Source organism: Emydura macquarii, unplaced genomic scaffold (assembly GCF_026122565.2).
Source record: "Emydura macquarii macquarii isolate MOO-44397 ecotype Brisbane River unplaced genomic scaffold, CSIRO-AGI_Emac_v2 contig_2768, whole genome shotgun sequence".
In the NCBI taxonomy this organism is placed as follows: Eukaryota; Metazoa; Chordata; order Testudines; family Chelidae; genus Emydura; species Emydura macquarii.
In genome coordinates this window covers 10,336,374-10,352,423 of record NW_027132905.1, presented here as the reverse complement: position 1 = coordinate 10,352,423, position 16,050 = coordinate 10,336,374, and the positions used below count along the sequence as shown (strand labels likewise).

Genomic DNA, 16,050 nt, shown 5'->3' with positions numbered 1-16,050 from the left:
TTGTCCTGATTTAAACCATGGGCAAAAGCAGTGGAGAATCAGGTACACTATATTTCAAAAGAATGCTGTTATTGTTTATACCAATCAACATTGTATTTTATGGGAAAGTCACTGGAGAAAGAGCTAGAAAGAACTGAAGTCATGGAACATAATTTTCTTACTTCTATGACAGTAAAAGAAAAAGAACATCTACTTTTAGCTGCAACATAAACCCATTTAACTCTTTTTTTACAGTACATAAATTAACCAGAATTCTGTTCTTACCTAGGAGAGTTAGTTGTTTGGATAATTTTGGCATGATATCCATGCCGTTTTTTAGCCAGGTAATTCTGGGATTAGGAATGCCTTCAGCATGACATTTGAGACTTGCGGATATGCCAGGTTCCTGTGCCTGAGTTTCCGGATATACACGAATCACTGGTGGCACTGTGGAAATAAGGAATTGGTTACTTTAAACTAACTTGTCAATTGTCACCTCTCATTGTGCTTTGTAATTCATTGATTTCAATCTCTGCTGTAGAAAAAAAGACTGTTCTAAGTAAAGGATTATGAAATAAACAGCAATCTTTTTTCCACAGTAAACTAGAGTTAAAGTTGCAATGTAGAAAAATCATTACTGAATTCTGTTGACTGATCAAAACAAAAATGCTACAAAATTAAATTCAGGAGGTAATCCTTGTATTTGATTTAGTAGTCAAATCATCTTTCAATTTAAACCAATTGGAACTGAAGTTATTGGAAAGACTCCTGTCAGCTTTAATGAGAGTCGAATTGGGACCTAAAGGGATTACTCAAGTGCTTAAAGTTAAACATCTGCTTAAATGCTTTGCTGGCTCAGGACCTAAAGATCTTGCTCGCTAACATAAATTGGAAACATTGCACTGAAATTGTTGGGAACAGAACTGGATTCTCTGCCTGAATTTCTTCAACAAAAGGCACCTAACTATTCAATATTTTTTAATTATTAAGAATGCATAACAATAAAATAGCTTAAATGTTTTCTACATATGATTCTGAGCAAGTGGGATATGTATAAATTATATATTTAGATGGAAGGTATCCAAAAATTGACAATTTCTTGCAGGAAGCATTTGTGTACTGATTGGCAGAATTACTAATTATATCACAATTTCAAACAAGTTAATTGATTTTCAGTCTTGTGATCATTGAAACAGTTCAACAAACCTTGGTATTAGCAATTAACCATTTGTTAACTATCTACTCGGGTATGTTTAAATATTTTAAAATAATTCAAAAGTGGTTTTTAAGTTTATTTTTATTCAGTGTGCTATTCTTATTCTTTATATTTAAATACATTTCAATTTAATGCTTGTGAAAGTTCTCAGGCTGACAGAATTACGGAACTGAAGTCTGAAGTCCCCTACTTACAAAGAGTGAAAGTCTTTAAAAATTATATATTTGCTCACCATTACCATATAACTTCCACAGATATCTCCTATTTTTGAGTATAAGGAATACTGTGGCATTTCAGACACCAAATTGTCTAGCAACTGTTGGCAAATAGTTACTTTTTAATGCAGACAATAGGTGAACCATAGACCTCATTCATCTGGATTGTTCAACCAATGTAACTCAGTACTGAACCAAAGAGGTGAGATGATGATTCATCAATAGTTTTAAAAATAATTATTAAGATATTATATCCATTTAATCCTTGCCCTTTAGCTGAAATTTCCAACATTAATTATGTTGGGCCAGATATTCAAAGGTATTCAAGCACCTACAGATTCAGATAGATGCCTACTGGAAAGATCAAAACTTTCATTCACTGGTAACCTATGTCAGATTCACTCCAGCAGCCTGGAAGTGAAATGTTCCATATCCCAACACCAACCGAAGAGATAAGTCTCTTTGTAGTGTTTTTGACTTCAGCAGTTGTGAGTATAGCTTCAACTAGCCTGATCAGACAGGCCAAATAACAAAAGCCACCAGTCTGTTACACTGGCAAGGATAACTCCCTCAGTTTACAGATCATGTTTTCTTACAGTGGGGGAAAGAAGGAGGCTTTTATGGCTTGATCTTACACCTAAGATATAGTTCCTACAGCATAGCAAAGAACTAATCCCCTGTCCTCACCAGATTTTAGAGAATATTTATTTGGAGGGGATGTGAAATTCTATTTCTACTGGTTATCTTTCAAAATCTGAAATACTGCTTGCAGAGTGGATTGGGGAATCATCCGGGAAGAGCAAGGCAGGATGCTCATTTGGAAGAAACAACATCAACTTCTCCTACCATTTACTGAAGGACATAGAACACAGGAAAATGTGAGAATAGGAAAAAAACAGACCAGAAGAGTGAAAGATAATAGAAGACGATGGTGCGATATAGTAACAATGCGTTCCAGAACAAGAATTCCCTTTCTTCACCACATTCTCAGGAGTAGGGCAGAAAGTTGTAATGTGAAAAGGGAAATTTCTGCTATGAAGGGAAGAATAATGTATTATTTACAACAGGAAACTGCCCATACAGTAATTTAGATGAAGCAATCTAAAAGAGAGTCTGTGTAGTTTGTTATATAGTATTGCAGCCCCTATGATAAACAAAACTCTCAATCAGCAAGGGTTGGGTTATCAGTTTGCTATGGAGAAGAGAAGAATCCAGATTTTTCTAACTCATGCTCACCTCTAATTTTTCTAATCACCTCCTGAAAATACAGAGGAGATCAAACACAGACTGCCCACATTTCATTATACTGATTTGAATCAACAGAACGTTGCAGTCATCTCCTAAATAAGATACTGAGGATCTCTGGCTTTAAAATCAGTAGATGAAAAGGTTCCAGTTGTATGAGTCTGAGAATATTGGGCATATCAGGTGTAAAGATTTGTGTATTTTGCATTTCAAGAACTTGTCAAAATTAATTCATTGCGAGCTCTAAGTTGTCAATAATATGTTTAAGGCAGTAACAGAGACCGCTCTGTGTGCTCTCATAATAAAGTGGTCAAATTTCTGTCAGTTTTTCAGTTAGGAAATTTTGGGAATCAATGAAGAAACAGTTTAAAGACTCACAATTCTATAAAACCAGAGCCAGAATAAAATGCATAGGCCCCAGGGTGATAAAAATACATTAATCTAACAACTGGTATAGAAAGAAACATTACCAAATGAAACTTATCTACAGCTTGCTAGGGTGCTAGATATCTGTGTTGGGATAGTTCTAGTAATGAAGTTCAACAACATGTTCCTTAAAGTCTTTCTTTTTATGAACACAACTAATGAGAGAATATTCCATTCTCCCTCCCTTGCCTACTGTGTACCTAAATAGGTATTGAGTTATCAACTCTGGTTAATACTCTGAATGGAGTCAGACATGACAGGAAGGCTTCAAGTAAGTTTTTATGGATTTGAAAAAGACTGTTTTAGGGGGCAATTAAGAAGAAGAAGAAAAAAAAAAAGAATTTCCAACAAAGGAATGTCTTTAGATTCTACCTATGCATTAGATATTTAGATTCATTTTATTTCCTGTTCGTAAAAAAGCACAATGCACCATCAGTGTGTCCGGTCATCCATGGCAATAAGTAACATAGACCATAAGAACCTTTAACCGGACTGACAAGCTTTGTTTCTGATCCTGCCAAGTCTACTAATAGTTTGTCTAGAGGTATAAAAACCGGGTTGATTAAATTTCATATTTGAAAAGAGCTCTGTGTGGAGACTACTACAAAACGCAAGCTTTTTTTTTTTTTTTTAAACTAAATTAACATGCAATTCCTAAACAAATGGATTTATTAGCATTTGACCTGATCCTCCTCCCATTAAAGTCAGTGGCAAAGCTCCCATTGACTTCAGTGGGTGCAGAATCAAGCCATTGGCTAGAAAAGATACATGTATTCTAATATATTATAAATGAATGTCGGCTTTTTGAGACCATTTCCTGTTCAAATGGCCTTCTAACTTTTGCCTGCTCAAAGGACACTCTTGTGAGAGGGGCCTCCAAGTATGACTGATGATTTAAGATTTTATTCTGGCATGGCAATTGTTGGCGTTTTTGGTTTACTGTGAAGCCTTAGGGTTAGATGAAAGCACACCACTTAATAAAATCCCACTAGGCACCAATTGGATTGTCAGATACCTAAATACCTTTGAAAATCTGGCCTTTAGAAGCCTGAATCTCACTGAAAGTTAATGGGACTTAAGCTCTTAAGTCACTTCTGAAAACAAGACTTAACGCTCCCAAGTCAGGTAAGTGTTGCTATGCTGAGCAAAGAACATCTAAACACCTTTAAAAATCTGGACCTACACCACATTTGAAAATGGGACTGAGGGCTGGTCCACACTTACCTGGAGATTCGGCAGCAGTCGACGAGAGTTATGCAAACTACGCAGAGTAGCTTGCGTAACTCATGTCGACTGCTCTGCTTCCCTTCTGCGCGCTGTCTACACTGTGCTGCGCCGACGGGAACACTGTTCCTGTCAATGCAGCGCTATGCTACTTGAAGGGGTGGTTTACCAGCGTCAACTTCCTGATTGATTGAGCAGATCTACACCGACCACTCAATTGATCCAGAAAGAGCAATCTGGCGGCAGCGAATTTGCCGCCATCAGTATAGACATGGCCTGAGACTCCTAGGTCACTGAGGTGCATGCAGAAATTTTACCCTAAATCTCGTGGTGCTGTCTCAAACAATAATTCTTAACACATTCATTTTACAAAGGTTACCTAGTTACCAGTCACAAAAGCTGTGTAAATTAGCTAGGTATCATCTTGCTGTTTTGTACCACATCATTCTAAGCCTGATCCAGTTCCCATTTAAGTTAATGAGAAAACTCGCACTGACGTCAGGGGTGCATGCTCAAGCCCTCTAATTAACAAAGCAGAGGTTACTTGGATCTCCCTATTTCTTCATGTTGCTTACTTGGATCCAAGGCATCCACACAGTTAATTAACAGAGCTGAGACTAGAACAGATTTACATTGCCAAACCTAGCACTAGGTCTCCTCGGCACTGAATCAATGTACTACATTAACATCAGCTTAATTTGAAATTATGGCCTGCTGCACATCTTTCTCAGAATGGTTAATAAGGGAATCACATTACTTTCTCACCTTCAAAATAGAGAGCCTCTATTTCGGCTCTCTTCCCACACCTTGCTTCCCTTGCTCCCATTTTAACTTTTATTTCTTTTCTCTTGTCTTATCATAATTCATTATACAGGTGTGTCATTCTGTGCAACTGTCTTATGGTACTGGTAACCTACAGACCGCACTTCCATTGTCCTTGCTACAAATTAATACTGCCCAGGTAAGCACATTTGTTCTTAAACTTGCAGTGATATCAGCTGAGACTGGAATATATGGACTATATTTTGCCATTTCCCTCAGTGAATATATATCTTCAAAATGATACTATGTCTACAGGCAAAGGCAACATAAAAATGCCATTACATTAAACAAAGTTGTAAAGGAACAGGACTCATGCAACCAAGAGATTAGCTAAATAGACCTGTCTGCAACGGGCCTGATCCTGCCACCCTTACTCATGAAATTTTATATTGGGAATAGACCCATTCATTTCTGTAGAAAAACTCACTGTAATAAGGTGCAAGTCACTATGAGTAAGGATGAGCAAATCAATCCCCAAAGCAATACATTGCTGCTACAGTATATATGTGCTTTAGTGATTATTTTAATTAAAGGATTAATCATTTACCTCAGATGTTTTAATCTTTCAGTTCACAAATGAAAGGAATTTGCAGCCTTCTTTCTTTTCAGTTAAATTGCATTGTTCAAAACACGTCTCCACTACTGGCAAATTCTCCTAGAGGATCCTCATAATTGAGCTGAAGATCCAACTACCTATGGAAACTGTATTCAAAGAACACATTATTGTGATTTATGCCGATGTTTTCCAGAGTGCAGGAACAAAGGAAAATGATTCTCTACACTCAGCGGTCTCTTGATTTGCAAACTATCAGTTTTCATAGCTGATTACAATTTTGCAAGATTCTTTATCCTCAGCAAATTTTTTTTTTTGTTAGAAATGATGAACGGCTTTTTCTTCCACTACACTCAATGTATGCTCTACAGACTTTTCATGTGAATTCAGCAAATGGTAGAGGAAAAACACTTCCAAGTACTCTTCCTATCAAAGATATTTTTGAAAGAACAATGCAGATGAATTTGTTTTCATTTTAGATCATTGCACTATCTGTCCTTCAACGTGTTCATTTTTAAGGAGCAAGCTAGGGTATGTATACTTGCTCTCTGTTTTTTGCTGTACAAATCATAAGATTTCAATCTTGGTTTTGGTCTTAGCATAGACACATCGGATCAGATGTTACATATGCTATATATGGTGTTGAGATTTTGTGGCAGGTCCCTTGATGTTTGTGGTACAAAAGTAGGGTGACCATGCATCCCGTTTTGACCAGGATAGTCCTCTTTTTCAGATCTGTTCTGGCTGTCACTACATTTTTGCCAAAAATGGGCATTTGTCCCTGACTTGTGCAGGTGGTGCTGCCTGCCAGCAGCAGCAGCAGCAGCAAAGTAATCTTCTCTACTGCTGCTGGTGGCAGCTCTGCCTTCAGAAATGATCCCCTGGAGAGCAGCCCCTGCTTTCAGGCTGACACCATCTGCTGAGCCAGGGACTACCAGTAATCAAGAGAGAGCTCAGGGAAAGTGCTGGGGATGGGCAGGAAAGTGACTGTACAAACCACCCCTCCTCAGCCCATCTCTGCTTCCATTGACTCCTGGAGCAGCCGCCTTCACTGGCGCACCCAGGCTCTTGCTTCCATTAAAAGGAGCCCATAGAGCTACAGAAAAAATGCCCCCTCAGGAATGGGACACGGAACAAATCTCCCAGCAAGGGGGGAAGGGGTTAGACAGGGAAAGAGGAGAGAGAGACACTGAAAAAGGTCTGCAGGGGAAATAACTGGGGAGAGAGATTCCCAGCTCCCACATCTGCCCAATTCCATTTACTGCATCAGTCCTGGGCAGATCCCTCCAATGCTGGGAGCATGGGTATCCAGTGCTGAGCACATCCCAGATCCCCCTCTCTGCCAAGGGGGCTTACACGGAGGTTTCCTTTATGCCAGGCACCTGCCTCATTGAATATTGGCATAAATTCATTGGTGTTCCTCCGTCACTTCTGTTATTATTTTCTCTTCTGTAGGGGTCAGGAAGTGCATCATTTATCTGCATGGAGAGCTGGGACTGTTAAAACAATAACTAATGATGCTATGGTTATTATATTTTCCTCCTGATGCCACTGTTACCCCGCTGTTGAGCAAGAGATGGGCTGGATCTTGTAAGTCGGTTTCCTGGTGAAGGAGAAATCAGTGACCAGTTAAATCTAAATGTGATTTGCTTTATTCACACAAAAATGCCAGCCTTGGAAGAGAGGCAAATAGCACTCAGGCAACACCGCGCTACAGAAATCTCAGCACACACCTATGCCTGGTTCCCAGGAAGCTACTCCATGCCAAGAATTGCCCCCTGTATACAGAGAATAAAGCCATGCAAACTCTGCTGTCTGCCACAGCTTCTCTCCCAGGACAATTGCATCACTGAACTCACAGTGACATGTTGTCTTCCAAAGACTGAACCTTTGCTTGCATGCTAAGAAAAAGAACCTATCAGCCTGTGTAGCAAGCAGGGCCATCTGGTGCCTCCCACCATAATAACAATTCCTGGTGGAAAGGAGCCAGGAGCTCTTGAGGGAAAGGGGAGTTCAGTCTCCAGCATCTCTTCAGCCTGAGGTTCCCCTGCTGAGGCTGTGGAGCATATTGTTAGTGAGGGGCAAGGAGGCTGGGTGGGGGATGGTTCTTGTGATTTCTCAGCACTCTGTACAGCTCTCAGATGCCTCTAACACCACTGGGCGGGTGTCCTTCTTCCAAAGCTTCTCAGTAATTGAGGATTCAGATCTGGCGTCTGTCAATTTTCTGCCCCTCCCTGACAACAACGATTGACAGGGATTATGAAATAAAGTGAATTAGGGAGGGATTTCTCTCTTTTGAGGCCCTGACAAAATCCCTCAGAGAGAGCAGTGGGTGGAGAAGCTAATACCCCCGCTGCCTCTCTGCCATCTGGCTGGCGGTGTCGGGGATTCTGGTGTTACTGCCATAGGACCCTGGGCTACATAGCCAAGTGTCCAATAGCCTCACCTGCTGGCTCTGCGATCAAAAGTACTCAAACCCTGTTTTGGTGCCTAGATCCCAGCCCATACCCATTCCTCTTCGCCCTCTCTGCTGCTTATCTCAATTGGGGGTGCGGCGGAACATTTGGGCAGGGCGGGCCGAGGATGAGTCCAGCCCTGCATGTCCCATTTTCAGTTTAGGGAAATACGGTCATGCTATATAAAGGAAGTTAGCTGAAATTGTTTTCGTAGAACTGATCTGTATATCCTTCCTTGTACTGGCTTTCTTATGCATACACATCTAAACTAGCAGCAGACTTTATTTACCGTTCACTGTTAATAAACACGTTCACCATGTCATCAGTGGTATTTCTAAACAAACAAGCAAGCCCATGTTAATACTGCAGATGTGGAAATGTTAACCAGACACCAGCCTTCATGTTCCCTAGGAAAGAGGACTCTCAGTCTAAATTGGACGTCAGGAAATGTGGGCTCCCTTCCTGGCTCTGCCACTGACTTTCTGTTTGATCCTGGGCAAGTCATTCAAATTGTTTGTTCCCCTGTTTCTGCCTGTGTAAAATGGGGACAATGCTTTCTACTTCACAGCTGTCATTCATAACTGCCTGTGATGTGCTCGGAGATCCTTGGAAATCGTCTATAGAACTCAAACGTGACACAATCAGACTGGGTCTGAACAGGGACTTGGAATGTTTCTCTCATTACAAGAAGTAATTGTCACTGTTCACACATGCTCACCTTCTGATCAACGGTTGTGAATAGGCCTCATCTACCCTAACTGAACTGACTTTGTTAGCACTTGCCCTCCCCATTGTTGATGTATATATATCTACTTCCTATCTGTGATTTCCACTTCCTGCATCTGACGAAGTGGGTTGCAGCCCACGAAAGCTTATGCCTGCAGAAATGTGTTAGTCTTTAAGGTGCTACAGGACTCCCGTTGTTTTTGCTGTATACAGACTAACATGGCTACCCCTCTGGAGCTTTTCACCTATAGAACTGCAAAATTATGAAACTGTTAGCCTGCCCCCAGGGGCTGATGTTAAGAAAAATGCAGATAAACCTTGCACCTGAGGTCCCCAAGTCCCTGATTACAAAAACAAGAAGACAAAGGCCCAGATCCACAGAAGGATTTAAGCACTTAACTCTCACTTTAGGCACCTAAGTGCAATATTTAGGTGCCACTATGATCCTCAGAACTGTTGCAGGGTGCCGCCTAACCCTGGAGTTGCCTACATTTCTGCTGTTAAAGACCCTGAGGTTCTTAGGTTTCTGCCTCTGGGCATGTGCACTGTTACCTTTGTTCTAAGCTCCAGCAGGATCCTCAAAGTAGGCGATACTAGACGTTGCCCTGCCTATCTTGCCTGCGGGGCCTCACCCAATAGGTGTTCTCAAAGTGCACCTAACTCCAGACAAAAGGGGGTGAGGGGGATAGAGGAGGAATCCCTGATAACCTTTAATACTGGGTTAAGGCACGCACACAGGATGTGGAACTATGGGATATTCTGATGTGGGTCTCTCTCACCCTCTCCAGTTGAAGCTGTTTCACTAATAAATATGCACTGAGCCAGAGAGAGAATGAGACTGACTCAATAGTTCAGTGGCTAGGGCACCCACCAGAGCTGTGGGAAACCCAAATTCAAATCCCTTCTCCTCATCAGGCAGAGGGGGGAACTGAATTGGGGTGTCCCACATCCCAGATGAGTAGCCTTACCACTGGAGTAAAGGTTACAAGGAAGACCCCTGCTGCTGCCTCTTTCCCCCAACCAGCTATTTTGTATGGAGTTAAGTACTGCCTCCGCTGTTCTTGCAAGAAACAGCTTAAACACCTGACTCCAAGAGAGGGTTGACGGCTGTGGATCCCAAAAGGAGATAGGTACCTCCCTCCAGCACAAAACTAGGTACCTAACTTCTTAGGCATGGGGATGGGGCTTAGCAGGACACTGCCCTCTCCTCAGCATTTGCTATTGGCTGTTTTAGGTTGCTCCACATCTAAAGTGCTGGCTTTTGTGGATCCCATTCTTAGGCACTTCTCTTTTCCCATGTAACCCAGGGTTTGTGGAGTCCACTGGGTGGCTAGGCATCTAAAAGTTGGATGCTGCAACGCTGTGTGTTACAGCCCCTAAATCCCTTTTGGATTTGTGCCAAGAACAAGAACATCTTGGAAGTATGGTAGAGTCAACAACAACAACAAAAGGAGCTTAACAGCATGCCATGCTGCAAAGCCATATAGCCATTAGTATATCTTAGGGCTGAAGCTTACTGTAATGGCAATGTTGTGACTTTAAAGGCAAAACAAAATTAGCTGACCTAATGAAGTAGAAAACCAATCAAATAATTCAAAGGGAGGCCCGAGGAAACATGTTTTTCTTGATTTTGCTCATATATATTTGGATAGAAAGGGAAGCACTGTGTTACAACCAGCAGTAATGTGAAACTAAACCTATGTTTATTCTAAGATTCAAATGAGATTCCGGAAAGGATCTTTGTCTTTAGACAGTGACATTCTCTCTGGAATGCAGCCATCTTCACTCTGACAAAAAGGGAACCAGTGTGAAAACTTTATTAATGTGGCTGGATGAAAGTAAACCTTTCCACAGATGAATTTACAATAAATGAGATTATCCTATATACATTTAACCAACAGAAATCGGCCCCAACCTAAACCCTGCATCTGAACAACATTTAACTTTGGGAGAATTAAAATCTGGATCAGGAACGGAACTTAATGCTTAATGCCTATCTTTCACCTAATCAATAAGACATCACATGGCAATGTTATATTCCTAAAAGAGACAAAGGAGACTCCTGAAAGATAATAGGAGGATAGGTGTTCCTGGTCGGATGGGATATATACTGGGCCAATGCCATTTCTTGGTATAAAATTAAGTGGAGGAAAAGAATGGAGGAAACATGTTTTGAAAACTGAAACTAAGCATACTTATCATTGTGTCCACTTGTAACTAAGCATTTAGAACTGTTGCATATATGTGCCAAGATGTGATGGGGGGGGGATGGGATAAATTAAATAGGAAAGCAATGGATAACTGAGTGCAAAGGAAATAAATACTACAAAACCCAAACATGGCATGGCATGCTAATCATGGAATGATTTAGAGTAGCAGAGCAGAACATAAGTTTGTTCTTTTCTTTGTTGCTTGCTGATATTTGCAAATGTGATCTGAAAAACGACATGCCGGCCTGTCAAACATACTAAGTACTACATATGCCCTTGAAGAAACAACTTCATCCTCCCTTGCTTCCATCTTGCTAACAATATTAACGGCTGCTGATTTAGGCAGCTACTGCAGAGATTACCACCTTTCTTTTCATTAGGATCCTTCAGAACCCTCTGCTTTTTCAGGAAAATGTGCTGCTTTATCAATAATCCTAAACGAGACTAATGAAGACCAACCACATAGCATTGTTATATTACATTTGATTATCCAAACCCTATCAATCCAGATGCGTAAGTTAGTGGACGCTGCTTTTCACTAAGGTTATCTTCAACCAAAACACTGTTTAGGATAGTATTAATAACAGTCTTTTAAAAAGGGTCCTTAAACCCGGGGAGGATGGAGAACATTACTTATTTGTCTACTCATAGTTAAATGCACCTTCACTGCTTTAATAAATCAGATGTGTTGTAAAGCATTCAATTGCAATATACTTACTTAAGCCAAATGCATTGCAATGTTTCCATGTTCCTTTCTACCGTGATTTTCTCAAAAAAAAAACAAACTCTTCATATTTCTGAGCTACCATCTCTTTGGTGTACAGTTTGTAGGTGTTCAAATATTCCTATAGGGATGCATTACAGTCACGAATGGAGTTGATTGCAAAAATTCCAGCTAAATATTTTTCTCATCTGAATTTGCTGATTTGTGAAAAATCAAAATGTTCCATGGAGACAGTTTAATTTGGTTAAGTTCTAATGGAACCCAGGCTGGGTTTTGACAGAAACCTGCCTGCCAGACTGCCCCAGACTTGGGGCTCCATTGTCTTTCATGGAGAAATTTCAAGATTTTGGGTTGTTTTTCCAAACTGGAACTAAACCAAATTTCAGAATACTGAAATCTGCTGTGAAGTGGAATTATCTTTCTCTGCCCAACTCTAGAGTTGTGGTAGGAGAGTGCAGGGAGCTACCATGAAACGTTTAAGTGGTTACATATGAGACATCACTGTCATATCTGACTGCTCTAACATTGGTTCTCCGCTTATGGGCAGGAGGGGTACACCTGGTTTATCTGGTGGACCTGCGTGGCTCGAAAGGTGTGCAGTCATCTAGGTTGTGAGCACAATTAAGGCTCAAGTCTCCTACCCCACAACCTACATGTTTCTTTGCAAACAGCAGCAGATGCAGGGCACTGGGAATCACATGCTACCCTCTTCTGAAGGATTGCTGTTGCTGAGTGCACACCTGGATTTCCTAAGCCATTCTGCCTGCACGTACCTCATGCAGGCAGAATAACTCATGGGATCTCAACTCAGCAGCTACAGTTCTGCTCCTTTCCTTTTCTCTGCTTCCCAAGGGACTTTCCAGAATTTCTCCCTAACAGTTAAGTAAAAAGACAAGAAATTCCTGAAAAGCAATGTGTCTTGGGACACCACACCCACAATGTCTTCTGTTGGTGAAGCAACATATTTCTGTCATCAGTTTTTGTTCCATTGCCCCAACATCAGTTGCCGGAGCAAGTAATCACTCAAGTATAAAAGCAGAGAGTTTTAGTGATGTGGAAGAGTAGCTAAGCACATTAAGAACTACAACAAAGCAGTTTTGCAAAACGCAAGAGCTCATATGGAATACAGGACACTGCATAAGAAAAAGATTTCTACAGACTACAGTATTACTAGATCAAACTTGGGGTTCTCTTTGACATGACATTTTTGATAGTATTTGGGAACTGCACTTTGCAATATTACAAGGCAAATTAAGAAGAAATATTATACTGCAAATCCCTCCTTTTGAAAAGAAAAGCTTCAGAGCTATTCTGCAAAATTCTCCCCCTGGCTCTTTCATCTATAAACAACACACATCCCTCCCAACAAGTTACATCTGAGAGAAAGAGAAGCTTGAGTATGCCTGATTTGAACCACTCACTGAAAAAATCCCATTTCATTTAATCTTCTTTGCATTTAGGTTTAAGTTTCAAAAGCCTTTGAGCCTTGAATTTTCAATAATGACAAAATCTACATTGTCACCTGCCAACTAAATTCCATTCAAGGTTCACAATACATCATATAATGTACAAAAGATTAAGTTGTTAGTCTGCTTTTTCCTCAACTGTCATTCAACTCACAAGTAACATTTTGAGGAGGGAAACTATTCCCACTGAAACACGTACAAGCTAGTTATCTTTATTCTAAGACTTTGCAAGTTACCATGCCCAAAGATGAGAATTTATTGTCCATAAACATTAGATTAGATTCCAGTCAAACTACCTCCAAGTTTCTTTCATTCGGTCTCCCCTGTGCATTGTACGATCTTGCGGCAGAATGAACTGTCACTTGGGCAGAGGGGGTGGAAGAAAAAAAAGCAGCTGAGTCCAATTAAGCAATCTTTCAGAGACTGCAGGGAATGGGAAGAGTCTGGGCCCACATAAACCAGATCTAGCTCATTCTAAGGAGGAGAGAGAAGGATAAAGTAACACTCTGGAAGACTGAAGCCATTACCCAGGTTAAAAACAGCTCCAGAAAAGAGCCACACACTGCTGGGAAAGAGAGTGAGATAATATCTTTTATTGAACCTACTTCTGTTGGTGAAAGAGACAAGCTTTTGAGCTACACAGAGCTCTTCTTCAGGTCTGGGAAAGGTATTCAATGTGTCACAGCTAATTATAAGGTGGAACAGATAGTGCACATTCTAAGGGACCGTTTAAGGTAAAGTGGCCAATTAACATTCTTGTAGTCATAGGACAAAAAGGGGGGTTAGTGGGTACAGATTGTTGTAATAAACCATAAATTGAGTGTTTTTGTTAAAACCATGATTTTTAGTATCTAGCAAAGTTAAGAATTTAATCTCTCAGGCTCATCTTTTGAAAGTGCTGTGCAGATTTCCATTGAGGTTGAGGACTGATAGGTCAGATACAGAGTGGTCACTTTGTGAAAAGTGTTCGCTCACAAGTGACAAGATGTTTTTGTCTTAACAATTTCCTGGATGAGTTCATTTGAGAGCACTGTGATTGTCTGGTTTCACCCACATAGTTATTGTTGGGGCACTTAGTATACTGGATGAAGTATACCACATGTTGAAAGATCCATTGATCCTGAAAGGAGTGTTGTGTGGGGGTGTGCTGATCATTGTAGCAGTGGAGATATGCCTGCCAAAAAAGATACTGAGTTTGGGGACAGGTTGGGGCTTGCCATTGAAGTAAAAGAACTATGGGGAAATGGGACTAGAGACTTTGGGTGTACAAAGCATTATTACATCTTCTCTGGCTCATTTCTCCCCCCGACACACTTTTCTGTAGTGTGGCTCATCAGAAAACAGCTTGGTGACACACTTTTTCTCTGAGTTTAGCCACAAAGCCCTTGACCACATTTAAGTCCCCTGAAAGCCCCACTTTAGCCATGGCTCTAATTGACTTGCATAAAAATTCCTATTTATTATTTTGCTTTGTCTTAACCTCCATCTACTGGTCTGTATTTACTTTTCTGTCGTTAGCCATGCTCAGGCTCTCTCTCTTTTGAATGTCTGGAAACGGTGCTACTGTAAAAATGATTTTTTTCTGTGACAAAGTATTTCCACAAAACTTAAGCCCTTAAGTCAGTCTGTGCACTAACAATGATCATTTACACAAGTGCAAAGAGGACATGAAACGCTAACAAATCAGGAGAGTAGCAGTTAAAAACCCTCTTTGCACAGATGTAAATGATGGCGCTGGGGGAAGGCTCTGGAAAATCAGGGCCGGAGTGTTTTAAATGAATAGTTACATTGTATGACTAGGGGAAACGAAGCCCTGGTCCACACTCACCTGGCGATTCGGCGGCAGTCGACGGGAGTTACGCAAACCACGCAGAGAAGCTTGCGTAACTCATGTCGACTGCTCTGCTTCCCTTCTGCGCGCTGTCTACACTGCGCTGCGCCTGTTCCCGTCGACGCAGCGCTACGCTACTTGAGGGGGTGGTTTTACTCAGTCGACTTCCTGATCTACACTGACCGCACAATCGATCCAGAAAGATAATTCTGGTGGCGGCGACTTTGCCGCCGTCAGTATAGACATGGCCTAAAAGCCTTCTAAAGGGTATCCATATGTGGGGCCAAAGTCTGACACTGTTACTCAGGTTGAATATATGTGTGTGGTCCCGTTGAAGTCAATGAGCCAGATCCATCAATTCTGCTCTTCCTCAGCAGCACACATCAGCCAGACAGTTGCCTTAAAGGGACAGTGGAGGATTAGCCAGTGGTGCAGAGCTGGCTATGCCACTCTTCCTGCCTCCAGGTAGGGGACTGTTAAGGGTTAGGAGGGATTGGGGCAGAATGCCCTTAAACTATTTTAAACAATGCCAGGGGCCATTTCAGCCAGTAGCCAGCCCAGGCTTGGAAAAAGCAAAAAGGTGATTCACAAGAGAATATGAGCTCTGCACTGCTGGAGATCTACTCCACAGCACTATTTGTGAAGTACGGTGCTATTAAACCAGAGTAAGGATGTCAGAATCTCTCTCCATGATTGCTTGGGAAGATGTTTATACTTGTTGAATAGTTCCTCTTCACTCTGGAATCCACTTAGCCAGGTCCTTAGCTGATGTAAACTGGCTTCAGTGGAACTATGCTGATTTACACCAGCTGATAGTCTGACCTATACCAAGTAACTGGCCATAAGAGTACTGTACTATTTACATATTTATTTATGCATTCCAAACTATTTATTTATGAATTCCAAACTATTTAATTCAACACGAATCAGTTTCTAAAATATGAAATTAGTTATTTG

General features: G+C 41.0%; 1 protein-coding gene across 2 annotated transcripts in view; it reads right to left on the bottom strand.

The window, feature by feature from the left end:
* The window catches only part of FSTL4 (follistatin like 4), a 431,301-nt gene that overhangs the window by 28,243 nt on the left and 387,008 nt on the right, over positions 1-16,050 (bottom strand). For both annotated transcript variants that reach the window (XM_067566476.1, XM_067566477.1), the window contains exon 9: positions 265-426. In XM_067566476.1, the coding sequence (XP_067422577.1) occupies positions 265-426 (162 nt within the window). The remainder of the gene's footprint in view (positions 1-264; positions 427-16,050) is intronic.